General features: G+C 42.7%; 1 protein-coding gene across 1 annotated transcript; it reads right to left on the bottom strand.

Annotated features, from left to right (window-relative positions):
* Positions 1–26,942, bottom strand: ZFYVE1 (zinc finger FYVE-type containing 1). The gene is made up of 12 exons (XM_009279265.2): positions 26,744–26,942; positions 26,071–26,607; positions 11,755–12,259; positions 9,610–9,824; positions 7,330–7,436; positions 6,244–6,352; positions 5,568–5,665; positions 5,345–5,462; positions 4,797–4,967; positions 3,838–4,018; positions 3,207–3,320; positions 1–2,121 (listed from the first exon to the last, which is right to left on the bottom strand). Exons 2-12 carry the CDS (start codon positions 26,566–26,568, stop codon positions 1,889–1,891), a joined length of 2,349 nt encoding a protein of 782 aa, XP_009277540.1. The 5' UTR covers positions 26,569–26,607; positions 26,744–26,942; the 3' UTR covers positions 1–1,888.
* Positions 26,943–27,528: the final 586 nt, after the last annotated feature.

The following is a 27,528-nucleotide window of genomic DNA, read 5'->3' as shown; positions in this document are numbered from 1 at the left end:
GTTGAAACAGATGCCAAAGATTTTATACAAGGAATGTCATGGCTGCTTTCTCTTTGTGCATTAACATGGTAGTAAAGCTACATGCATAAACGGCACACAGGGCACAGCCTACAAACCAAGAACACATTGCTCACCCATTAAAAAAATAAAAATACTTTGAAGCACAGAATTATGCTGGATGTGCAGAATGTCTTTTAAGAGAGGATTTCTACCTACTTGTGCCCTCCCTTGGGCAACTGTCAGTTTATGGCAGACTTTGCTTACAAAAACATTAGACAGTCCCCAGTAAACTTGGCCAGTACCGAAGGTGTCCTGGAACGTCTTCCAAGTCTACTTCCATGTGTAGGCTGGATGTAGTTGCGAAGGGGCAATCACTTTCTGAGTATGTTCTTTCAGAGACAAAGTGAGAACCGCTTGTTACAAGGAAAAAGTCAGTACGCTTGTTCAGAAGATAAAGTCTTTTATAGCAGTTAATTTAATAATACAGTCCAGATACAGGGTGTTGGGCACTCATCTACACTAGAGCACATTTAATAAGCTGGGGAAAAAATACCACAGTTCCAGGACATTGCATCAAACTCCAGCCATTCCAAGAGGAGACAACTCTCATGTGGTGGAAGAGTTCTTGTCTACATAAGCTGAGAAGGGAGAGTTTTAGGCAGTTCAATCCACAATGGTCTCTTACTTCTTATAACTGGAACCACAAATCCACAGTACAAGACAGTATTAGTTAGGTTAAGTGGTGCTTTTCATAATAAAATCAGTGAATTCATTGCAGTCCTTTAATAAAAGGATGAAGTCCAGTGAGTGCCAGTTGCTAGGAGCAAAGAAGAAAGGTTCCCATTTTCCAGGTGGATTTGTAAGTTCATATTATTAGAAAAAAAGATAAGTCAAATCTGTGCAGTTTCTATGCAACCACGCCCAAGAACACAGAGGCTCCAGAGACTCCAGGATCACTTAAGAAGTGGGGGAAAAGTCATCACAACCCAAACAACTCAAACTTCGTATTTCAGAATTGCCTACATAACTTGTTCTCTTGTTCTGCTCTGGACAAAACTTTTAACTGCATCAGGCTGGCAGAGAAACTTGAAGAAAACCTGAGTACATGAGAACATTGTCAGGGAGAGCAAGCCCCTGCTACCTTTTGATCTGGTACTGAAGTTGAAACGGCAAAATCAGAATGCTTTGCTTTGTGCCATATGATTTGCTTTACCTTTCAGAGCTCTAGTGGTCTCTACCAGGGGGTCTGTTTCAACTTGATACCTCTTGCACTGCAAGACCACTGCTCATATCACAGTTCAAACAAACTTGCTAATGAATCTGGGTTTAATCTTCCATGGCCAGAAGTACGGCACCTCCAGATGTAGGGTTGGTGGAATTACCAGGTGTAATTCACGCATCAACATCGGAGATTTCCTGGCAGCACAGAGTCCAAACCTTCCTCACAGGACATCGTGATCAGCAAGACGTTCCAAAAGAAGAATCAGAAGGCCGCAAGTCTGATCCAATATAGTAAGGAACACCACCATCCATCATTTGAACTAGGAATACTCAAAGCTTCATTAGCCAACCGCATTCTTAATATACTAAATTATACATATATATAGATATATATATTTTTTTTAATTGGAATAAAATACACTGGATTTTGGTTTGCTCATTTACAAGGGAGCTCCCTCCCTTCCCCAGTTAATTTGAAATTAAAACCTAGAGGTTGAACGTAAGCTCATTCCCAGTGTTCCAAGATGGATATAACATGAGAGGAGGCCAGAAACTGGAAACATGCACTCTGGCTGCAACAGGTTAAGAGGTGAAAGGGAGACCAGATATTTTCATTTGTAACCCTGAGATCATAAGGAATTGCAGAGATCTGGAGCAGAGCCTGGGGTTAAAGGTCACCAGGCTTTTTATTGCAGTTAAAGCAAACTCTGACTGGGTGATCCCATCCACGAGAGGGAACCGCTCTGCGGTCGTGTGAGCATTCGTCACAGAATCCCTGGCCACAGGCCCGACAGTGGTGTTTGGAGAGTTTGATACTGAATTCCTTCCGGCAGTTGTGGCAGTGCAGGATTTCATGGTCTGGTACCCAGTATGCAGGTCGGGCAGCATCTTTTACTAGACCTATGGAGGAAGCGAGGTGGGGGGGGATGAGAAAGAGGGAGAAGAAAATAATCTGTGAACACGAGCATGTCAAGAATGTACTCCAGTAGAAGTACTCACACGCTGCAAGTCATACCACTACCATTAAGGGGAAGAAGACCTACTGACAGAATACTTCAGTGCAGCAGGTAGCCATTTAGGCCATTCTGCCATTCTCCCACATTCTGCCTCTCTTCAAAGGGATAGATTGTTTCTCCTTAAATGATGGCATCTTCCCTTACTCAGACTCTTCCAGAGGTTGAGACAGTTGCTTTTCCCTACCTTCAGTTTCAGCTGTGGCCAAAACAACACAGTCACCAAACCAAACATTCAGAAATGCATGTACTGCTTGAACTGAGAAAGGGGATTATTCTTCCTTTCATTGAGTCGGACAACAAACACCCACAAGGGTGATGGCAGGACATGCTGTAGGCAAAGCAGTGGAACGAAGATCTGCGCAATGAGTAGGAAGTCAGGTCCAACAACAGAAGATTCAAATGCGAAGTGTTCGCTGACATACCTGAACTACTACCCAGCACATGAAAGAGCAGTAAACTTTCACTATACTAAGCTCACCATTAAAGATCACATTACTGATTACTTTCCCATTATTACCATCTGGACAGCTTCAGATTCTCAGCCCTCCCTTGCAGAAGTACCAAGTGCCATCAGTATCCATGAACACACTTAAAAGGCACTCAGCATCTCTGGAAGAAAACCAAACCTGATAAAATGCTTCCTAATTGGCCAGTCTTTAGGGAACTCCAGCTGGCAGGTCACTGCAGTGATGCATCAGGAGAGCATGAATTACTCAGAGCTTGGTGCACACAGATTTGAACGACAGGGAGAAAAGAGAAGGTACGAACTGCAGAAACGGTGTGCTGAAAACCAAGAGGAAACATCAAGCAAGAGAGGTGCAGGGGGCTGCAGAACTCTCAACCAACAGTGGTATCATAGTGGAGGTGCCAGCTTGTCACACAAACTCTTGAAGTTTAATCGGAAGTTTTGCTCTGTGAAAACAAAAACGCCTCTAGACAAAAAATTCATCAGAAGAGAACAGAGCTCACCTAAGGGAATGTCCATGGCTGTCACCACTGCTCCAAGAGTGTTCTGCACAGCTTCCCCCACCTTCCTGGCAATAAGTGTCCCCCCTTCCTCATCTGAAGGCAGCTCAGCCACATCTGCATGAAACAAGAGTAGAGGGCTCAACACATAAGTCCAGCACAATTTCTGCCAAGTTTCAGCTAATTTACATTAGCAAAAACCAGCAGCAAACCCAAAAGGCAGCTTGGAGCCTCTCCTCAGCCTTTATTCTCCCACATCCCCAATCTTGGATTGCAGAGTTTTCACTTTCATTTCAGCAATAATGGACAAAATACATAGTCTGCTGAAACAGCAGCATCCCTGCTCTGATGCTAGCTCCACACCATCAGCAGGTGCCAGAAAAACAAAGTAAAGATCCAATTAGGAAATAATTTTGTCAGGGGGTCAGATATCTGGTAGCTCATTGCAAGGGTCATCTTCCTGCCAAAAGACATTGAGCTCTTGAGCTTCCCTACTAAAAACTCTGTGCCAAAGCCCAGTTTGAACAATGCTGCCTACACCCAATGGGAATGGTTGTGATCCAGAAGCCAGGGACAAAGACTTCAGACTAACTGTTGCCCAGGGATAATTCTGTCACAATCAACTCAAAATTACCTAACTGGATGCCCCTGTTTTCATAGCAGGTGTCACACACGCGCACTGGTGCTGGTCCCCAGCCTCGCTCAGGCACTGGACGGGTCTTGGAAGAACAGCCATCACAGAAGCCCTCTCCACAGGCCCGGCAGTGATGTTTAGTGTCATTATCTTTAAAAGGTGTGTTGCACTTATTACAACTCTAATCAGAACAACATAGGAAAAAAAACCTGTTAGTTTGATCTTCCTGAATAGAAAAATAGAGAGCAGACTCCCAAGATGGCAAGACTCAGACTGAAATTGTGAAAAATAGTTACACCCAAGACTTGCATGCTATCAGTCCCATAACTTTACCCTAGGGAAGTGATTCAGACAGGTAGATGTACAGTGGTTAAACCAATATATAGCTATGATCCCTTCATTCACAGTCACAAATAATTACAGCTACATCATGCAGGGCTGAATGGTGGGTATTTTATCTTTGTGGGGGGTAAGAATTCGGAAGGCAATTTTCATTGAAGAAGTATCTGTTTCCTGCAAGACACAGCAAATCCTTTTCTAGTTTAATTGTTGGGCCCAGCTTTTTCCATCTGGTATGAAACCAGAGTTTAATCTCTGCACCTATAAAAATAGCACTATCAACTGCAGTAGTGAGATATAAGATGTCGATTCTTTGCTTTGAAGAGCAAGTTCATGCAAGCCAGGATTTTCTGTGATACTGCTGGGAGAGGAGGTCACAAAGAGTACGGAGAAAACAGTTTCTTTAGCAGGGCTGGGCAGAGTCTCTGTTCATACTTTCTCTAGCTGAGTCAAGAATGCGAATAGCTGAAAGTATTTCAGTTTTCTCAAAATTGTAGGAGAAGGGCTTGCTGAAATAAAACAAGAAGCATTTGGAATCTGCAAAATACTGTATTACTTAAAGGGTGAGGAAAAGAATTTTTAGCTATGCAAAGCTTTTCTCTACAGCAGCTGCTATTTACCAGGATCTGAGAGTTGGGTCTCCAGTAAGCTGGGGCAATCTGGTCTGTCAACCAGGACGTCACAGCTTTTGTGGGTCCCAGGCTAAGTTCAGATACTGATTGTGCCATGAAATTCATCCCATCCAACAAACGCTGGGCTGCATTGTTGTTGTCTTTCAGAAATCCATCAGTCTGGAATGAAATGGATATTCATTTGAGAGTAGAAACAGGGAAAACTCATTTTTTTAGAAGCAAACGGCTCTGTGACCCACTGCTCCTGTTAAACTGGAGGGCAAGCATGAGAAAAAATTCACCAGCCCTGCTTTGAAACATGGGTAGGTTTTAATGGTGTATCATTCACGTGAAGTGGTCATGAACTAGCAACTTAGCCATTTCAAGATAGCCAAGAGATGACTGAAAGCCCTTGCAAAGGTTCTTTTAAACAGCAAGTCAATGAAATTGGCTCTAATGAAAGCCAATCCATTTTCTCCATCAGTGTCCAGAAGAACCAACATAAACATGTACGTGGCTGCACACATACACAAAGACTATCCAGCAACCAGACTTACCCCTGGCCAGACATGCTCAATTTCTGTCCTCACTACAGTGTTCACAGGATCTTGGTTGCCAAACCAGTACTGTCGGCTGCGGTACACCACCCCACAGTTGGGACACTCAATCACGTATCTGCAGAAGAGGAAGACGGGTTACCTCAGTGAGAGACTGAAAGTCCAGTGCACCAGGCAGTGTAGAGGCAATAGGGAGCAGAGAGATCTTAGCTGCAGTACTCACCCTGACCAGGCATACTTGGCAAGGCCCAGCCAAGGGGAGTCAGTGGAAGCAGAGGTTTTTGGCACCACGCTGACCTCCATCCCTCGTTCATAACAGGCCTATAACACAAAGGCTCAATTAAAACTGCATTCTTGGGAATCCCAGACTCCAGGTCTTGCAGCTGTTTGGCCATGTAAAGCATACCATTGGCATACAGTGGTCTCCACAGCAAAGGGGAGCACTCATCAGAACTGATTTAAAAACAAAACAAAACCAAACCTACTATCAATAATGACATCAGTGAAATATTTCTACAACAATAAAAACTATGATGGTAGCTGAAAATTTTCCTGTCTCCTGTACACATCCTTCAGAAAAACTGGCAAGTACCAAGCAACAGGCATAAGCAAATAAGAAGAGTAACCACATCAAGTGTGTAGAAGGTCAACATCACCCAGGTTGAGAGCAGCTGGGTTCACAATTTAGCTAGCAAACGACACATAGCATGCAGAGCTGATGACCTCTCCAAGCAAAAATACAAGTTCAATGGGGATCAATTTTTCTTGTCAAGGCCATGAGCACCTCTCCCATTTGAAAAAAATGCAAGAAAACAGGCACAAGCCTGTGACATTCCTCATTTATTGGGCCATCCTTTCCTTCTCCATTCTTCAGTCCTTGTCCTTGTGTCGCTACTCACCTTGCAAGTGTAGACCCTGTTATCATACTGGTGAGAATATCTGCATCGACTTTTGGATTCATGAGGGACTCCTTCCTTTGCATGGTTCATGCTCTTCTTACAGCCACACCTGAGTATGCAAAAGCAAACCATGAGCTGATGCTGTTAGGTACGGGACAGATGTCACCAAGAGTTCATTTATGTTACTATCTTGCATTTGTATAGGCTTTGTAACCCCAAACCATTTTCACAACTGTACATACAGCAATGACATCATTTATCATTGAAAGGCAGGCTCTTTGGAAGGAGGTGTAGCAACTGTTTCACAGTACAAAACAGCACCACACCACAGTTCAGTGCAGGAAATGATCACTGTAGCCAATTTAAATTTCACAGAGAATTTTAAGAAAGACTAACCAAGTTTGGAGATTGACCAGGACAGAGTTAACACTGCAGCCTTTGCAAGGAGCTGCTAGAAATTCTCTAATGAGCATAAAAGAGCAGGAACGTAGCACTATATCACATTTGAGAGAAAATGTTTCCAGAAGTATAATCAGCCATAACATCATGCTGCTATAGTACCTCACAGACTCAGAGCACTGACTGCCATCTTACTGCCCTTCAAGACTCAATCTTTGGGCTCTTCCCAGAGAGCTACGAGCCAAGCTCTAATCAAACCTGGAGCTCCTCTTAGATCTAGTCACTGAACACAGCCCAGGCCCATGATGATGTATGCTTTAGGATTGTTTATACTGTTTAGGTAATAAAAATGGCAGGAAAAACCATCATAGGAAACTTCAGGGGATTTCTTTAGACACTCCTTTCTTCCTGCCCTGTGTGCACTGGGGAAAAGATATGGGCAGAACAGGTTTGTAGCCATACACAAAAATAGAGTAGGCAAAGGACCATGCATCCAGCTGGAATGTGGCAATAACAGCTGTCCGATTCACATAAGAGTTGTCTTTCAAGCAAATTCTGCCTGGAAGTACTAGCTGATGATAGGTGATGTCAGGTGTCAAGATGTCACAGAAACTTTACGTTCTATGGCTGCAGACCAGGGCAGCACTATCTTCTAGAAGGATGAGGGTGCATTTCTCGTCTACTTACCCACAGCTGAGGCACACAGAGGAGCATGTGAAATATTCATCTGGAAAGAAAGAGCTGTGAGCCATCTGGTCATCGGGGATCTCCCCACTGAACCGGTCACTTAGAGCCTGTCAAACAGAAAAGAATGAACTGGTAAGGGACTGAGAGCAACGCAGACATTTTATGAAAGCTTCTGCAAGCAAAGCATGGGTTCCTCTACTGGAGGGAGATGCAGAGAGAGTACGCAGCTAACAAATAAAGTCTTACTAACCTGGAAACCAAGACAAGGATTAGAAACCAAGCAAGAAGACAATCTTGCAATTGTACAGAAGTGACCTGAATGCTTGTAAGATACTTACTCTTCTCCTCTCCTCCTGCCCCTACTTTGAATTTTATAGCAGAAACGTGGTAGAAGATTGCATCCACCTCTGTGCATACAACCCATGCCCAAAATAGCAGGGTGCTTGCTAAAAGGGCTTCTCATTCTGGAAATTTCCAGAAGGAAACTCAAAGAGTCATTTCTCACAGTACGTGAGGACACATTCTTTGCCCCTCAGCTCAGAAAGTGCTGCCCTGAGCTTTCCTCTGGCCCCTTGAACAATTGCTCTTCTCTGGTGAAACTGCAAGACTGAGACAAAGGGATTTGTTCCCTTTCCTGGGAGCATCTATTCTCAGATTAAGTCAATCCTTAGCCTTGACATACTTAACTTTTTCAGTTCTTTTGGGTGTTATGTTAAAAAAAAAAGTAAGCACGGGAACAAAGCAGATAGTTAGGGGTTTTCTTGATGGAGATATTTGAAGGCACAAAGTCTAACTGAAACTCTTCCTACAGCTGAAGTAACTAGAGTGGCTGCCTTTCTTTCTCTTCCTCCCTCTCTCCTCCCAGGGAGTCAGGGCGGGGGAGCACCTCTGCTGTCTAACAAGGGTTGACTGCATATACACACAGACGTACGTATAACTCTCACCACAGCTTCTCTCAGATAAGATCTCTACATAGACATCTGATTTCACATAACTTCAAAGAAATTATCTTTAAGATCTCTTTCAAGCTTGACTGATACTGGCCAATAGATTCAAAAGTTAGAGGAGATGGGCATAGATCTCTAGCAAGCCTTATGTCCTCAGGAAGTGAAGCAAAAAAAACATTAATTTGTAGTCAGTAGTGGTCTGAACACAGGAACCATTTTACTGAACATGAATTTAAGTTTGCTAGCAGCTATATCTGAAACTGCATTACTTGATTATTGCAATAAAGTCCTAGAAACTAAATGGGAATTAACCACTCCAGCAGTTTTCCCCTTGCTGCCTGTCTGCTCCGTAATGCAAGGGACTGTGTACATGCCACCCTGACACTTCCTTCTGTGCTTCAGCTACCCCAAATACAGAGCAGCTGGAATTATCTGTTCCAACAGCTGTGACTAACATCAGAAAAGACTGCTAACATTACCTTCTTCTGCAGATATGCCCCAGCTCTGCCCACCCCTCCCTGATGACAGCTGTGCTCTTCGGGCCAATGAAAAGATGATGCTAATCACGTAGTAGTGGCAACATGTGGAAACTTGTAGGACAGACTGCAAATTTGAAGACCCGAAAATCCCTCTGACATCCCAGCAAGGTGAACCTTCTAAGAAAATCACCAGTGGCTCTCTCCAATTCCTTTTCATCAGCCTTCTGATCTGATGCTGCACCTCTGAAATGATACATCATTTGACTTGATCCCATCTTGTTTGCTAGCTACCAACATATTTCCTTCCTCCTTTTTGCCTCCTAGCCCTTGGGTTACACTACACTCAACGCTAGGTTTAACCATTAACTCCCTCCAAGTCTCTTGCATTCCCTCCCCTTGTGCTGAGGCCATCCTTAGGAGTTTCACCAATAATTCCTTCTGGGCCTCCTCTTTGTCAATCACTGTCATTAAGTGCTTGCCACTCACAACATCAGTTATTTTTTTCTTTCCCAGTCAGTTTCTTCCCGGATCAGTTTTTTGATTTTGCTCTGGTTTGCTTTTCAACTTTTCTTGACCTTTCAGGGTCTTTGCTAAGATGTTTGTTTGTTTTAAAGTTAAAAAACAAACAAACAAACCAACCAAAACAAAACAAAAAAAAAAAAAACCACAAACCTAGCCAGCCTATCTGGCTGTTACATGAAAATCATCGTCTTCATGGAAGACTTGTTTCATCTCCAGATAGCCTCAAGTCTGCATCAGTGGTTCACATGCTCTACCTTTATACCTGTCTACAACTGACAGTTACTAGCAACAGCGATACAAATAAAGGTTGTGACAAACTCATCTCCACTTACTTTTAGTGCTTTGTAGATAACCCCAGGCTGTCTAGGTGACCGAGTGGTATTGTTCTCCAGCTGCTGCTCCACAGCTCGCCTAAGTCCAGAGAAATCTGTTGGAGGATTGTATGTCCTTGTTCCCTTGTAGTGGATTGAGCTGAAAGCCTCAGGAAAACAGCTTAGCTTCCGAAACCGATCCTGAATGAGCTTCTCGGGAACCTCAGAAGGATGATCTATATATAAGAGTATCAGCAAGTATATAAACAACTGACTGTTTAAAATAGTATTTAAATTGCACAGTGCTTTCATATGCAACACAGTGCTAGTTTTTCTAATTAAACCTTCTAATACATCTGGAATGCACTTCTTATATTTTACAAGTAGGAAAAGAAACAAACTGTTTCCAAAAGCAGTCTCTGTTTTTTGATACACAGCTTTAGATTCTAAGACCAAGTTCCACAGGCAAAACCAGAAGCATCTAGGTTTGGAAACACAGATATCCAGAATAAGAAGCAATTTTTGACATAATATAAGGAAACTCCATATCAGCACACTTGTTGGCTCTTCTCACCAGACCACAAATTGGTATAGCTAGTCACACCACCTGATAAGTGGAGGACATGAACCTTACATGGGCTGCTTATACTCCATGCCAACCCTGTAGCAAGGAAGACCAAGCCTCTATCAACTCTTTGTACGTGGTGAAGCACTTCAGAACTGGCCATGTCAGGTCAGACTCCACAGAGTTGACCACATTCTTCTGCCTGCTTCCAAGTACCTGCTGTATATTTCAGAATAAGGCAGGCCCCTTCTTCCCTGCCCTAAACACACTTATCTCTATTATCCATTGAGACAGATGGTTAGAGCTTGCTGCAAATCCACCTGCTAAGAGGTTTCTTTCCTATTCCTACCATGAGCAGAAGTTATCATAAAACACAAACTTTTTTACTACCCTGACTTTGCACACAAGCGCAACTATCATTATGGGTTACTAAATCCGACCTGCTGAAACAGTAAATTTCAACAGCTATATGAAACTCTAAATTGCTGATCAGCAAATTGGTATGTAAGAAAAAGAACTGCCTTGGCAGGTAAGTTAAAAGTAGTTAAGAAGGCACTCTAATAATAACCAGAAAGAATGCCAAGTTCTTCTACTAGCTCAAGACCTCACTGGTTAGAAAAGCCAAAATGAGAATGTGGGCCAGCAGGGAGCTGCTGTGGTATTACATGGCAGAAGACACCCAGATGTTCACAGACAGCAGGACTGAGCCTCAGCTACTGCAGGCCAATTCATTAGGGCTCTTGCTCACCAAAGCATCAGAAATGGACAGAATGAAGGAAGGTTTCATCATGCCTTTTGAAACACGGAAAAGCTGAGGCCAGGAAAAGAAATTTACATCCCTGTACAGTCAAAACCAAAACGTGCCTGGACTTCTGTGGGACAGTGCATTTCACTCAGACATACAAATAAAGTACACAATTTAAATATGCATAATCCAGTATGACGTGAGCCAAGTTGAAAGTACTGGTGAAGAACACTGAAAGCAATGGGAATAACAGCGTGCCAGGCCTGCTGCTTTGGCCATATCAGATACTTGCACAGAGAAAAGTGGCGCTAAACCATCAGCTCTGTGCTACCACAACATCAGTCCCAACCTCACACCAGCCTCAGAATGACACTGATCCACAGAATTTAAAATAGTAGAATGAGGGTACTGTGAGTATTGAAGTTCATCAATTTCATTATTCTTGCCCATCCTAGCTTCCACATACAGTTTTATTTTATGTTTTCTGCAATAGGATCCTGCATATCCCTGCCAAAATCCCAGGGTGTCTCAGTTTTCACCTTCGCCTGCCATATCACCCATGCTCATGATCTTGCACGATGACCCCTCCTACGGCTGGCAGAACTCCCATCATGACTAGTCAGTACCAATGTCCAGCTGGCTAAGAGGATTATTCTAGCTGATCTGGGGTAGTCAGATCGCTGTCAGGGAATGCTCTGCTATTTCCATAGCCTGGCCCCCAGAGTGAAACAAGTGAGAGCACAACCCAAACCACATCTTCTACATGGTAGTAAAGAACACTGAATATTCAATGCAACCTGATAATTTATAGATAATGTTTAGCACATTGTAATTCAGTTTCTTACTGCCTACTCACCAGAGCCCAGTAGCTTGGTGTACACAGTCTCGTGAAAGATGATGACACCTGGACCCAAAGTTGACAGAGGAACATCTAGGCCACAGCGGGCTGTGGTAGCTTTTAGCTCCTTGGTGAAATGTTTTAAATAAGCCTCCGAGGCATCACCAAGGAATTTGAAGAGATCATTGTGGAGCCTGTCAGCACGAGTACGGTAGATGACAAGGTCAGAGATGGCCAGGACCTTCAGCAGCAGTCGTGTTCTCTGGCTCAGGTTCACAGTGGCCCCCAGGAGGCCCTCTGTATCAATTACCACCACTTTGCAGACAGGGTCATAGGCTGCCCAGACTCCAACTGTGCAAGACTCTTGGGCTGGAGACGTCTTGAAGACTTCCCGGCCATAGAAGAAAGTGTGGTTAAGGGTGTGAGACTTGCCATCCCCCGTGTTCCCAAAGATGGACACTACCTTTAGATGCTGGTCAGGACTGCAGTCCAGTTTCTTAATAAAGTCTTCTTCATTCCTTACCTTCCAAAAAAAAAAAAAAGAGAAAAATATTATATCTATGCAGTTGGAGTAGACAACACTGAAAACACAGCTCGTTTCAGGATTCATAAGATTAATGAGTGTGATTACTTCCTGTTCAGATTTCATCATAAGTTTCTGAAGCACCAAGAAGTCTAAAGCAAAATATTAGAAAGCAGTTTTGTAACACGTACACATCAACGGGATTTAGGCTGTTCCATCTCATAGCTGTTTTGGAAGTGATGCCTCACTGTGATTACCTGTCTAGTGAAACCTCTTGTACTTCACCCCATTCCCTGAGGCAGTCCTTTCAGAGAAGGGAGCACAACCCTACTTCCAGGTCTCCCAGAACAGCTACTTGGAGCATGGCAGACACTCTCAGTAGCATTGGTCTCCTGAAAAGCATCCAAATTCAGATGCAAAACAGGGGAGTGCTTTTGTCACCTTAACTTGGCTCATCCACAGAGGCTGAGCACCTGTTTAGAGAGAAAAAGCTCCTCTGTGCAGCTGTGCCACATCTATTCACAGCCTGTTCCACTCCCACTGCTCTCCAGCTGATAGATCCTTCAGCTGGGAGGTGGGGCAGAGAAGAATGCAAAGTTGTGCACCAGTCAGGTGGTCAAAGCAGGTCAAACTGGCATTTACAGAAGTGCCACGACTATCTCAATGATCCATTTCATAATTTACTGTATTGTACTTTCATTTAAAAAAACAAACAAACAAACAAACAACAAACAACCACACACAAACACAAAGCCAAAAGAGAGTAGACAGCCTTCAGCAGGTAACTTCTCTTTGGCTTCACATAGATTAAATGACAAGTGTTATGCTATTTAGGTTAGAGAATAGGGCATTTTCTGTTCAGATATTAGAACAACAGGGAACAGATAAACAAGCAATGAAACAGGTTAGGGGTCTGTACAAGAGCCTGCCTTGTTTTCATTGCAGAATACAGCCTTGGCTTTCAAAGGTTTCATGCTTCTGGCTATGGTTCTTTATCACTTGCTTTTTCTTCTTCCAACAGGTTTTATCCACGTGTTATATGACAGAGAAGAATATGACAGAGGCGCTTTTTGAGAAGGATTAAATTCACCTCCTCCATCACGATTCCCTCCTCAAGGAATCCTCATCAGCTGAAAGGAGCAGGGCTTCCATCCCCTCTTGCCTGACTCCTAACTTCTGGAAGCTCCTTGGCTATTTCCCCCCCACAAGTACAGTTGGAAGATCTCATGATACACAATCCACAGAGGCCATGAGGTAATAAATGGTTTCTTTGAACAAGTTTATTCTTAGATCAGCAAATTAATTTAAGGCTCAGCCAGCCCCATTTGCTCTGGTCAAATCTATCAGCAGCATCCAGACTTTGAAGGAAAATAAAAAACAGCCAGTGTGCCAAAAAATAAAAAATAACCTGTGTGCCAGATTGTGGTTGGGAACAGCGTTCAGAAAGAAAAACTGTGGACTGTAGGGCTGCAGTAGCTTCTCACGGGACTCAAAGCATTCAAGGCAGCCTCACAGTGTGGAAGAAAACAGGAAACAGAAATCAAAATGCTTTCAGAATCTTTTCTAGTGTCTGTAGGAAACCATCATGATACACTCAAGTTACATGTGCACTAGAGAGAGTCTGCTTTTTTGGTAGCTGCGATTATTAGCTTGTCATCAGGAAGGTAGTTTAGATGACAGATACAGTTTCTCTTAGTGTCTCTGGAGATGTCTCTGTGGATTAAAGGAAGTTCTTGGTTCATGGGATAGCTCCTAAAAACATTCACAGATTTGATAATATAATAATGTTATGTGTATGTAAGAAAAAAGGAATATGATAATTTCTTCTCCAGATTGTTTTGGTTTTAACTCCCACCTCCCAAGCTTCTTACCATAAGGGTGGCAGACCCTCTTTATGCCAGAGTCAGTGCCTGACCAGACCCGATCATTCTGGTTACGGGCTCCCTGGACAGCCCAAAGAAATATCAGTCTTCAAACAACTGCTTAAGTATTGGCAGGACAACTAATAACCAAGGTCTTTCAGACGGCACTGGTTATTATTCTGGTATCAGTTTGGGAGAGTACATGGAAGGGGTTGAGTCAGTAATGTCAGAAGACACAAAGGACAATAGGGACCACAGGGATAAGGGTAGCTCTGCAATGCATTCCCACCAGTAAGAAACAGAGTCAACTCACACAAACTCCACTGCAGCTGAAATTGTCCCAAGCTGAGCTAATGCAAATGTCCACACCACCAGCCTTCTTTCACATTCAATGTACTTTAACAGCTGCTGAAGCCAGGGCAACTTATTGTGGGAAGACGAGCTGGATTGCTGAGCCAGACAGAAGAAAAGTTGATCCAGATCAATAATCCAGATCACTCTAACAGAAAAGTTACTCTGAATATCAAATCAAGACACCCAAAGCACTGAGCTGTTATGCCCTTCTAAGGCTCTAGGCTCTTTCAGACTTCCTTGCAAGAGAGAACTCGGGAGTGATTCAGACAAGCAAGTCACCAGGAGCACAAGAATGTATTGAAGTCCAGCCAGTCCAACGTTGTGTATCACAGGACTCAGTAATGGGTGAGAAAGAACTTAGACATGAAAAGAGTAAATGTTTCCTAGCATGCTTTACCAGCTTTCAGTAGTCAGATGTCAAAGGACTTCCCGAGCAGTGGTTGCATCTAGACGCTCATGTTTGGTAGAGAACCAGTAGATCTATCCTCTAGGAGGTTTTCTAACCCCTTTGTAAACCTAGTCATAGTTTTGGATCCTGCAACATCCTGTTACAATAAATTCATGCATGGGCAGGGGGGGAAGGGGGTAGAAACAAAACCAAGAAACAAACCAATACGACAAAAACAAAAAACACCTTCCTTTGGTTGAATATGCTTGTATGTCATGGGTGTTCCTTGCTCGTGTGCTTGTCGTCTTTAACCACTGCTGAGCACAGGGATGATAGTCTCAAAGAACCATCCACAACAATCCCCATATCAGTAGTCAAATTTACTTCCCTTGAGCAAGTTCCTTTAAGACATTTAAAGCCAGAGTGGGTGTAATAAGTGTGTCAAAGTACTAATCCCCATTGGGCTCAGGTCCCACTTTTCCATTTTGCTTCTCATCTCTAAAGAAGTTTGCATGGTACCACCTTCTGCTGCATGCGCAGAGGACTCATGTTTCCATAGCTGTGTCCACTCCCATGTTGCCCAAGAGCTCCACATCTCTGACATGAACAGCAGAAGGTAAATATGAAACCTTCCTTAAATTGCACAGCAATGCCAATTAAGAATGAAAACTTTGTATGTCTAACCTAAGACAAGAGGCGTATCTCTCCAGCCCCTTCTCTATTTTGTGATTTCTAGTATCAGAGACTCATTTACACTTTTGTTACAGACCTTAGAAGGAGATTCTCTTCTAGAAAGAATAGTTTTTACTCCGCCATAGGTTAGAATCATGGTTAGCCTTCTTTTATAGTTTTAACTACATTTCTGTTAGCAACTGTCATCCAGCCCCTGATGCGGTCACTCCATCCAAGCTGAGCTGAACTGAAAGTGAAGGTCTTCAGCAGGAAAAACAGGGAACTTTACAGCTAAAGTCCTCTCTAAGGAAGACACAAAAACTCATACCACTGCCGTGGAACACATTTAGATCTGAAGCCTCCTTGTCACCCATACTTGGAAATCTATTATACCTAACATAACAAGTTTCCTAGATCCGAGCCATAATAAAAGTAGAACTGTTTAGGAAGAGACAAGAAACAAGAACTGCTAAAACGACATTCCTGCCTATGAATTTCTCGGAAACAATGTTATTAAAACAGTAACATGTTAAAAGCTTAGGAACAAAATACATAAAATAGAATGGAGTTTCCAATGACCTGTACTCATACAACGTTAACTCTGCCTCCAGGCAAAACAAACACATTAAGTGAAACAGACATTTTTATCACAGTTTTCTCCTTTTAAAACTCTTTATGAACCCTTTAAGGCTTGCTAATATTCATGAAAATGGTGCACAAAGCCAGAGCTGTGCCATGATGACAATAGCTCAAAACAAAAATCAAGAGTGCTTGGCATAGTATTCATCAGGGTGCCTTCATTTGCTAGTCTTACGCTGTCATTTTGACTTACATTGGTACTTTTGTTGTTGCATTTTGAAATCTTACTCTTTGCTTGACCTCATTTTAACAGAGTATTTTAAATAACTAAAATACATTTTCTGCAATCAAGAAAGATACCATCATATAAATAAATTTATGAGTCATTAGACTTGTCTGACAACCAGCACATGACAATATCTTCTGATACACAACGACTAAATCAATAAAGAGGATAAGTTTAACACACTTTTCAATAAATGGAAAAATAAGCTACAGGATTTGTAACAGCACATCCAACTATATACCAGCATAAAATTGCAAACATCTGGAACAAATCAGTCTTCAAGTACAAGCAGTCAAAACAATCAAGTGGAAAAAAAATACTTTCCCTTAAAGCATTACTTAACACTGGCAATACAAGCAATTCTGCTCACAGTTCTGAAAACATTTTAAAAAAGGTAATGCTTACAAGAATTCAAACTAATACCTGAAATCAGAGGGAGAAACAGCAAAACAAGCTAAAACAAAATCTGCAACCTTTTAAGCAGCCCTGAACTTCTAAAACACAAAACTGAGACAATTTTAGGTAATAGATCTTAAGGACAGAGTACCATACCAAGCATTAAACCTGAAAACAGAACAGACCTGTCAGATCAGCCCACCTCAACACAGACCAGTTCTTTATGACACAGCTTCTAAATTTTGGCAGTTGTGTTTTAACTCTAAAAAACTGAGTTCCTATTCAGAGGCAGATTCACACAAGTGTCTTATGGGTGCATGCCTAAAGCCCCAGGTCCTACCATTAGGTCGTTACATCAGAATTTCAGTGTACATTGAAAAAAAACAAGAGAGAAACCTATAAAGCCTGTAAGACAAATCTGAGAAGAATAACCTGCACCACAGTACAGTGCTGCGACCAAAATTCACATCTCTGCAGAGCTCCTCACAATCACTCCCAGAAAGGCAGTGCATGAATGAAAAGAAGTGCAGCTGGCTTACCCCAGCAACTCAAGTGCAACAGGCTATTAAAAAAAGCAGCTGGAAACTCCCTGCTTTTGCCCCAGGAGAAACTTTTGTTGATACTCCCAAATGTTTCTTGCTACCAAGTGAGAAAGGATTGGGTAGCTCCCTGTGAGGAAGAGAAACTCTCTGCTATAAAACCCATGACATCAGTAGAGCTGTGAGAGGGGCTCTAGACTATCATAATTCAAACCCTGTTTCCACTAAGATCATAGACTAATTCAGGCTGGAAGGCACCTCAGGAGGTCATTACTCCCTCCCAGCTTTTAGAGGCCTCCAAACAAGAGAGAAGGTTTTGATCATAAGTAAGTGCTCAAGAGTAATCAAGACTGACTTATAAGTACAAGCAGCTCTAGTTTCCTACCTTAGTTGTCTCCTATACCTCTTCTTCTGCGTGACTTCCCATGGAAAATGACATTTATGCCATTACTTAAGTCTTCCACATATAACTTAAAACCCATAATCCAACTACATAGACATATTTGATAGAGAAATAAGTGCCTCTGAAACATAAATTTTCTAAAAGTTTCATGAAAATAAACAGCAGAGTAGAAAAGAAAGACTCTGATAACCTTTCTGAGGAAAAAGCTTGTCTCTTGTCCACTCCACACAGCCACCAAGATACAGTACTAAGCTGAGCAGTCACGCCCATACTGCCTAGCCAGTAAGCATGTTGGCTAGTGCATGACAGCACACATACTGCTTCTTACGCAAAAGACAGAAGATGTGAATAAGCACTGGATAATGGGAGGCAAACATCTCAGAAATTAGACTTCATTAATTCTACTACTCAAAGAGTTACTTGTTACTATGTAAACATTTTGTGGTAGCTTGGAAGAGTTTTCCCAAAAGGGCTGTGTGAATGGATTAGTTTATAAAATTGTGTATGTCATACCAGTAGTTACAATCTGGTATTCAGGAGTAAGCTATTAATCATTGACCCAGCAAACACTTAAATATATTTATCATTATTGCCCTCAGTAAGCTCCTAGACTTCAGCCCAGCTGACAGTGGACATCAGCTTTTTCAGGATCAGAGTCCTACAGAACCTCAAGCCCAAACTGAGTGACCTGACACTGGATGCAGGGAGGGCAAAATAAAGGAGGGGACAGACACACCCTGAGGATTTAAGGTTAGATTCCAACACTCCTCCTCAGCTTCAGCTAGTTTTGGTCTTATTCCCCATACTGGGTGCAGGTCTGGCTCAACCAAAGGAAAGCATTTGTATTAGGGGTGTTTTCTAAGCTGAAGTTTTTTGTACCTGCTTATTTGCCTTCACTGCAGTACCACCTACGGGTTCAGTTGAGATTTGTTCTATTAGGCTCTATACACACCCATGAAAATAGTGTCCCTGAACTGAGTATCTTTTTCAGACCAAAGTTATCCTGTTCCTTCCCACAGCTCTGGCAAAGGAATTCAGGGACAGTATTTTCATGGGTTTGTACAGAGTCTAACAGAATGAGTCTCAACAGGATCTACAGGTCCCTGCAATGAAGGGTAGAGGCTGCCCATGTCTGAAGCCCATGTCTATCTATTACAGGACTCTTTCCTGAAAGAGACAAAAAGGTGAGAGTTAAATCCTGCTTAACAACCCTACTCAAAGAGAGAGACCGTATTTCAAAGGTTTTAAGACAGTGGTGGAAAAAACATAAAGGGATGAGAGGTAATTCAATTGGATTGGATTCCTCCCTAACCCAAGAGGCAGTATTGACTGAAATATTGCTAGTACCAGATAAGTTACCCTTGTAGATGACAGCTGAGTTATATGAAACTGCTGACAGCAGAAGTAAGACTAGACAGCCCAGTAACCTGTTTGCTAGCTGAAAAACCACTTTTGCAAGAACTCAAAACCAATAAAAACTTCAAGGTAAATGCAACTGCTGCAGAAATAGCACTAATTTAAGAGTGTCATCTAACTCTTAAAGAGAACAGTAAACAATGAAGCAGAAATCATTATTCTGTATCCTAAGTACCTTTCAAGTTCTCCATGGATGTTAGTTTGGCCACACAGCTACCAATTACCACCCCAATGTCACAGCTGTAGCAGCAGAGACCACATCCAAGTGAAGAGACTTGCCCAGAAGACAGCAAGTCAGTGAGCAAGTTCATGCTGTAACTATTAGTCTTCCTCAATACTAAGGGTAAGTAGATTACCTGTGTGGACACTACTTTATACCACTGTCCTTGTTAAGAGGGGCATTTACAAAACTTACTTGTATTACAGTTCCACTCTTCCTAGAAAATAGTTACTCTGGTTATTTTCCCAATTGCAGGGTGTTTTGACAGGCAGGCCAGAGGACTGTGAAACTTCTGACTTTATGCGATCCTAAAGCAAGGCATTAACAACCCAGGTAAAAAAAAGTAAAAGGTGTACTGCAGCAACATCTGCCTCCCGGTGACCCCTGCAGAAGTGAGAAAGCGAAGGAGATGGAAAGGACAGAAGGGCTGAAGGACAGCAAGCTGCCAGTTCCCTTTTTTTTTTTCTCTCCTCGAATGCACCCCAAAGCACTCACATCCTGCTCCTGCTGGCAGCACCCAGGAACCCAAAAGGATTCATTGGATAAAGTCGAAAGAGGGGTACAGCAAAGGAAGCACTAGAACCCCCCCTTCCCCCCCACCAACCCTATGTAGTTCAGGAATTGAACTAAGTTCAGGAACTCCTCAAATCAAACACTGGGTAATTCCAGAGTGGCTTGCTACCAGCTTCTCTCACCCATGACATGCTCTCCTTTGCTTCCACATCTGCACTCATTTCAGCATATGGACAAAAGAGACAAGAAGCAAGCAAGAGATTTGACTTTAATTACGGCCCAGGAGAGCTGCATCATGAAGAAGGTGCAAGAGCAGTTCCAGGGAAAAGCAGTATTTGTAAGTGACTATGTTCAAATTAGCTAGGAGTCAGCCTGAGACTATTAAAGGAGCTGTGCATTTGTTGAACGGATGGCTCCTCTCCCATCATCTAAAAATACTCTTCAAAATACTGGTATATGTCCAGTGGAAGAAAGAGCACTCCTAACCAGCAATTGCTAAGTAGTTTTTCTACTACTTTATTCCAAGGACAGAAAAAAGCACACTTTAGTGTAGGAGAGGGAACTGCAAAACTGATAACAGACTGGGATGGGAGGAATACTGAAAGATAGCAAAGTAATAAGAGAAAAATTCCTGGAGTGTAGGACAGCAAACTCGCAAAAATACTTTGGCAAGAAAACCTCTCTGAAGCACAGAGGAGGAAAACTCATCAGTAGTGCAGCAGCAGTGATGAGGGACAGAAATTACATATCCTGATCCGACAGATCACGCTGACCTAGAAAACTTGGATCCTTCTACACTTCCTCCTCCTTCTTTACATCCATGGCAAATATACCAGCTGTGACTCTTCAGTTTACAGGATACAGACTAAAATTCCCAGAAGCTTACAGCTGACTGTGCTACCCTAAAGCACAAACCAAAAACATTCCCCCAACAGCGTATCAAGCAAAGGTGTCATAGCAACTAGTACTATTTGCTATACAAATACTTTTCTACTACAGTGGCAAGCAGTAAGACTTAAGAGATTGTGATCTTCTCTCAGGAGAGAAGACATAGTTAGCTTGCATTGACTGACAAAGAATACTTGACTAGAAAAAGCATTCCTGTTAACTCTCCATTCTCTCATCCCTCAACTTTGGCCAGGCTCATATCAGTAGGTAATAAGGAAAAAAATCACAGTACTTTCATCAGCTTTACAGTGGGAGTGAGAAAAGCAAAGCAGCCAGCACCCTAAAGAGTTAGCACTCTGTATCTGTAACTTTTTAACAAGAGGGGACAGAGGAGGACACATGGACTGTTATGCTGCTAGAGGCTGGTTATTTAATGATTGTATAAAATGGTCCGCATTTAAATAAGGGCTACAGGTCACTCTGCGTCATCTAAACTGACTGCAAAGCATTACATAGATCCTGCTCAGTATTTGCTGAGGGAAAGAGCTTAATCCTTGAGGTGTCTAACCCTGCTAGCAGGAATAAAAAGAACTCAAGGAATGGGGCTGGATTTAGGAAATTGAGATGTCTATTGGCAAAACAAAAAGACCCTGCTAATTGAAGAAAGGGAGCTCATAGCAGGTACCTCAGGGGAGACCCAGTAATAAATGTATGCTACTTTCTCCCACATAAAATTATACTGCTGGGGATATTATTTTTGTGACTAGCTAGATGAAAAACTTTCTTTTCTTCCTGTCTCCTTGGTAAAGCAGGCTACAAAGCCAGTACCTTTTATTTTTCCTTGCAACCCAGAGATTGGGTAATTTCTTGTGACAGAGCTTGTTTCTGGTCAAAGACCAGTGAACTCTTTAAGGCAGACTAATAACAATCAAGCATGTCTCCTGTCTTCTGAGGTCAATGAAAGACTTTCTCTACTTCTATAAAGTATATGTGCTGAGTCCTTAATTAGGGCTTTGGACAAAGTGTTATCACAGAAGCCACTGGTGACACTACAACCAAGTTCTGATCCTGCGGTAAGAACTCTCAACATCTGTTCCCCAAGATAAAAATATCAAATTGTTGTTATGTGTTGTTAAGCATTTCTTCTCCCCTACCTCAGAAATAGTAGTAAATAGAGTTCACTGTACAACCGATACATAACTCTCTGCTTTATGCTGAAGAGCTCTATTGCAAAGGTGTTGTGTAAAGACAAAGCAAAAATGGATACTGTTCCAGAAACTGCATAAATGTAAGTACAAGAGACAAAGACAGATACAGACCAGTAGAAGAGTTCAAGAGACAGTATCAGGACTCAAAACAACTATCCTAACCTGAGTTGTGTTTTTATTGTTGTATTTTGCTGTGTTTTTCTTAAGAGATCCACAAGTATAAGGGAGTTTTAAATAAGACCAATGAATTGATTCTTTAAGTTCTTAAGGGAAGTGCCTCCTGTGTGCAAGGGGCAGCACTAGTAACAGCACAATGATACTTGTTTGAAAACTCGGCAAGTTAGGGATAAGAAAGGAAAGCTGACATCTTGACAGAACAGATCAGGAGATTCAGCTGGGGGATTTACACACATAAAAAAAGACAGCACGCAGTTTGAGCCTAACACAGCAAAGAGGAGATGTGGAAGATGTAATGAGAGCAGTGACAAGACCGAAGCAATTGACTGAGGAAGTAATCCCCACAATATCATTCTGAGTAGAGATGAGCAAGGAAGACAGACTATGTCAGAGCCAATTAACAAACAGATGCTGCAGTTATCAAGAACAACTTGATTGAAGTCTCAGCTTTAAATATGCGATAGATAAGGCCAAAAGTTTAATACTGTGTAAAGAGAAACCGCATAATACAGCCTGAGAAAAAGGACCTAGCATGGGATCTAAACTGCAGGTGATGCCAATTTGTAAAACATGGACAAGATTTGTTTTCTGATAGAAGAAGTCGATATGGTCTTATGAGGAGCAATAAGTCCTGGAAGAAGGAAAGGAAAATTTGTGGTGTAGGTCAAGATGGCTGGGGACTAACTCACGAGTCACAAAGCCTCATGCTGTGTGGTGCGTGAGACAGCTGGGGTTGGACTCCGTAAGGAACAACCTTTCTCTCTGGTTCTTCCACAGACTTGCAGAGCAAACTTGGATTTAACCTTTAACAACATTTTCTTAACATGAGATAACCAATCTCTTTTTGAAGGGCTCAGATATGGTGATGTTCATCATAACAGCACTGAGAAGCCTGTATTTCACAGATATGAACTTAAACTACCACCAGTTCTCTACAAACAACTGCTTCACAAGCAGTGATTTAAAACGGGACCTTTCCTGACTAAGTGGATTCAAAACAAGCACAAGAAGTCTTCAGCTTTCTGAGCTTATGGTTATGTCTGCAAAGCGCAAAAAGCTCCAAACTAGCTCTGAGAAGGCCAGCACATCTGTGCAACATGGCACAAAGACAATTATGCAGCTCCCAGAATTATCATAGCTGTATCAGTGCAGTGCTGAGCCCAAGCTGAAAATCTCCACCTCTCAGCTAAACTAATTTGCTCAGGCACAGCTCCTTATGGATTAATCTATACTGTTTCTGGATCTGGAACTAGCTCAGTCATTGCTTACACACTATAAACGTCCTTCACTTTCAGAGCTACCACCTCCAAAAAGCCAACAGGAACAATGAGATGAAACATAACCACTTGAGCTTAACTCCTCCAAGTTCCAAAGGAAACTAAACAAGAAATCTCTTTGCCTTGTGTTCCCATCTCATTGAACTACCTCCAAGCTAGAGGTTTGCAAACGTGTATACATCAGCGAGTATCTCGATCCATTGTGTTTGCTCAGCAGCATAACTAGTTCTGCCTAATTTTGTAGGACTAGCATTTAACATTGCTATGACAGAATCTACCACTGATGGCAAATCAGCAGTTTCCTCTCATTTCCTAACTAACGCAACAATCTTCAAGTTCCAAAGGTCAGAAAACAGATGGTTAAAGATAGCTGGACTCCATAATTCTGACAAATCCTTCTCCTGTCTGCTCAAGCTTAAAAAGCCACACACCCTCAAACCCTGAATCTCCACATTTCAAGTTATTACTGTTTTGGCATTTTTGGACAAAAAGTTGGTTTAAATAAAGAACATTCTAAGGATTTCTCCCCAGGTGATCAGCAATGATCTTGCTAATGACAAGCACAAAAGAAAAGACTGAGGATCACTTTCCTATAGCTCAATTGGCTGTTCAGTATTATCAAGAGCAAAAGATGCTACAGAAGACGTCTTCAGAGCTAGCTAGTCATCTGACAGCCCTCTCTAAATAAAGGTCCTTATGCTCACTAGCAAAAACATCACTATAATAGCAAGCACTCTTTAAGTTCCAGCTGCCAGAAAATATTTTAATTGAAAACTCTCAAACTGCTTTGAGACTGGCTGTGAGATGTCACGTAAGTATTCAGCTATGAGGAAGAGAAGATCACTCCAGATGGAAGAGCTCTGATTCAACACCTTGATAATGAAGCAAGATCATTTTTGGAGAGCTTTTTCAACCCTGTTCTGCTCAAATTGCTATGATCTGTTAAAGGACCATTGCTGTCCCAATAAGGAAGTTGGCTTTATTGCCCATGACATTTAAATAGCAATGCACTTGCTTGCAAGAGGCAGCCAAAAGTCTGCCTCAGTAAGGCTTACAGATTCTTGAGTATAAAGATAACTTAAACTGGTACAACCACAAACAGCCACAGCTTTCCAGGACAGCTCTGTTTTAAGGCATCTCAGAGCTTGCTCTAGTGGCTAGATGAAGATTATTGAAAAGTCTGCATCTCAAAGTAAGAGTTGCATCTGCCACGTGTTACAAGGAAATGTGTGTGTGCTTAGGAGAGGCATACAAACTTAGGACTGCTACTACACCTGAAACTCCATCACTCAGTTCACAGTCACTGGTGTCCTGCATAGTGTGTTTTCTATGTCAGTGCATCATAAAGACTGTCACCCTTTCCTCCCTTTCCCCTCCAAAAGCCACGAGAATTTGTCAGTCAGTACACCTGAACTGACCAAAATGGGACCCAAGTACCTTGCACCTATTTTATACTGTAGTATAATTACAGTGTACATATATATACACACTATTCTATAGCACAGAATAGATGCAAGATGCTTAAGTCACATTTCCTTGCGATGCATGGCAGACATATTGACTGTTAATATGATGGATACAAATAACTAATCTACCAACAATCAGAGTATCATCACAATTCTTTTGACCACCAGTAGCATGAATGTGTTAAGTTAGAGCAACTAAGTCTTCAGGTGACTACACATTTTCTTTCAGCATCTCCTGTATGAGGTTTAACATGAAGGATGCAAACTGGAAGCCAGAAGATGACGCTGAATTTTCAGTTGTGTAACTAACCTGCTCTGTGACTTTCACACATTGCTGTTTTTACATTTGTAAAGTATTTTTGCATTGCACAGTGCTTACACTCACCATATGTAAGGGCCAACAGAATAGTTAATTAACTGCATATATTGAACGCTAGACTCTAAAATAATGCCTCATGAGAGGCTGTTCCTAGTAAACTAGTATTTCTATCATTGTTACCAGCAGGCCTACTCCAAATTGATGGCCAATTTCACCCTCTTTCAGCAAAAGGCTAACATAGAATAATACTTGTGACAAGCAAAATAGTTTAACCATGGTGTCTTTAGGACTTGGATGGCACACTTTGGACCCCTATTTCTACTTTATCCTATTCCTAAAAATCAGATGGATTTACTGATGCTAAAGGAGGGTAGCAGGGGGCTGTAGTCTTGCATTAGCACTGCTTGGTACAGTGCCTACTCCTAGTCATACGGTAGGAGATTGGCTGCCAGCACTCCCATTTGCAGGATATCTACTGCAATCCTCTCAGTTCAATTTTGTTCAGGAATGATCAGTATCCTGCACAGTGAGCTCTTATCTTAGTTGTGTGTGTCTCAGTACACAGTCAATTCTTTCACCAGCTTCGCTTACCAAGCCTCTTAGAGAAGGCTCTTACCACATGTCAGGTTTTAATGAACTTGACCTTTCGAGGAACTCGTGAGGAAGGCCACTCCAAGCTGCTTTTTGGCCCAAGATACTCACTTGGTGCCACTTAACTGGCTATCTTCATTTTGTTACCGTTGCTGCCAGGCACACTTCAAGTATTAATCATGCATCACAGCAACCTGTTAGACTAACATAGAAACTAAAGGATCTCGCCCGTTCAAACAAGCCACAGCAGTTCTTACCTGAATCTCCTCAGTTTCATCCACCAAGAGGAAACTCACAACTTTCTCTGTCATCTTCCTTCTCTTGGTCTCCTCATCCATCCCTTCCTCCTCTTCCTGCTCTTGGGCTTTGCCAGCATGGTACACAGTGACAGGGTGCTTCCTTCTGTTCCCCCCAGCATGTGTTCTCTTCTGACACTCCACGCAGAGGTTGATTTTGCACACCTGGCACCTCACTGCTGCTATCTGCCTCGAGCCTGTCATACTGGCGTGCATTATGTTCCCATTGGCACCTTTGCAGGAGTCACAGTACGGGACATGGCCAGGTCTTATACGGGTCCGTTCGTGGTTCCGTAACCTTTCCGGCTGATGCAGCTCTTCTTCACAACGCTGGCACTGTAGGCTCCTGCACTCGTCACACTCAAAGATTGCTTCATCTGTCCCACTGCAAACATAGCTTTCCTGGCACAGGAGTGTCGTGTTCTGTCCTTTCTCCGCAGTTTGTGTGTGGGCGCTCATCTTCAGATTTCTTTAAAGCAATGTTTTTCCCTCCTGTTTCTGTTTTGAACAATGATATGTGTAAGAGTCAGTTGCAAATTTAGTATTTTCTCAGGGGAAAGAAACACAACAGGAATTCTGTCCGCCCTTAATTTTAAATAATTAATAGATGTTTCTTTAAGATTCATACACTGACCTGCCTCCCAGGAAGCGTCTTGTTAAGTGCAGATGGTTTCTTTCTCCAAAACAAACTTAAACGATGTGGCTGGTTTCATGTATTGTTACACCCAAATGCTGGTATACATTCTTTCTCTGCTTAGCTGTATAACATGTTTTCAGTGATGAGAAAAAAACACCAGTCTGGTGTACTTCAGCAGATAGGGCAAATATTCCCCTGAAGCAGAGAACGAAGGGAGACGGTTGGTGACACAGAGACAAAAAAGGCATTAGAAATGCACAAGTGCATATACATGTACACATACATACAGAGGTCTGTGTCAATACTAGAAAATTCTCTGGTTTCGCTCCCCAGCTAAGCCCCTCCTTCAGAGTTCACAGTATTTATTTGCTGGGAATTTCCTGATGTGCTTCGCCAGATAAACAGAAATCCGCTCTCTTTGTGCACTCCTTCTAGTGACGCTGGATAACGATCGGCCAGCCTGACAGACGGCGGATTTTCTCCCCCTCCGACCCAAGTTGCCAAAGCAGGCCCCCAAAACCACGGCCCGCTAAGGGCAGGCTGCGCACCAAGTCGCCTTTGTCTCGACCTGCTGCCTCCCGGCCGCGCGGGGCCCCGGCCCTGCCTCCCCACACCGGCCATCGGCTGCTTCCCCTCCCTCCTTCCCAGCCCTCACGGAGCCGCTCCCGCTCCGGGCTGACCCTCGGCGGCCCCCTCTCCCCGGCTGGGTTCGCAGACCTGGCTGGAAGAAACGGCCCGCGGCGGGCGCCGGGCAGCCAGCCGGGAGCGCTGCCCCGCGGCGG

Source organism: Aptenodytes forsteri, unplaced genomic scaffold, assembly GCF_000699145.1.
Source record: "Aptenodytes forsteri isolate BGI_AS27 unplaced genomic scaffold, ASM69914v1 Scaffold3, whole genome shotgun sequence".
Classification (NCBI taxonomy): domain Eukaryota; kingdom Metazoa; phylum Chordata; class Aves; order Sphenisciformes; family Spheniscidae; genus Aptenodytes; species Aptenodytes forsteri.
Note: the sequence above shows the minus strand (reverse complement) of the source record. Positions and strands in the feature narration are given on the sequence as shown.

Excerpts from the sequence above, each read along its gene's own strand:
- ZFYVE1 (XM_009279265.2), bottom strand. The coding sequence starts at position 26,568 with ATGAGCGCCCACACACAAACTGCGGAGAAAGGACAGAACACGACACTC. Across the intron at positions 5,463-5,567 it reads GCCAAGTATGCCTGGTCAGG|ATACGTGATTGAGTGTCCCA; the intron begins GTGAGTACTGCA and ends CCTCTTCTGCAG. Across the intron at positions 2,122-3,206 it reads AGCCATGGACATTCCCTTAG|GTCTAGTAAAAGATGCTGCC; the intron begins GTGAGCTCTGTT and ends CTTCCTCCATAG.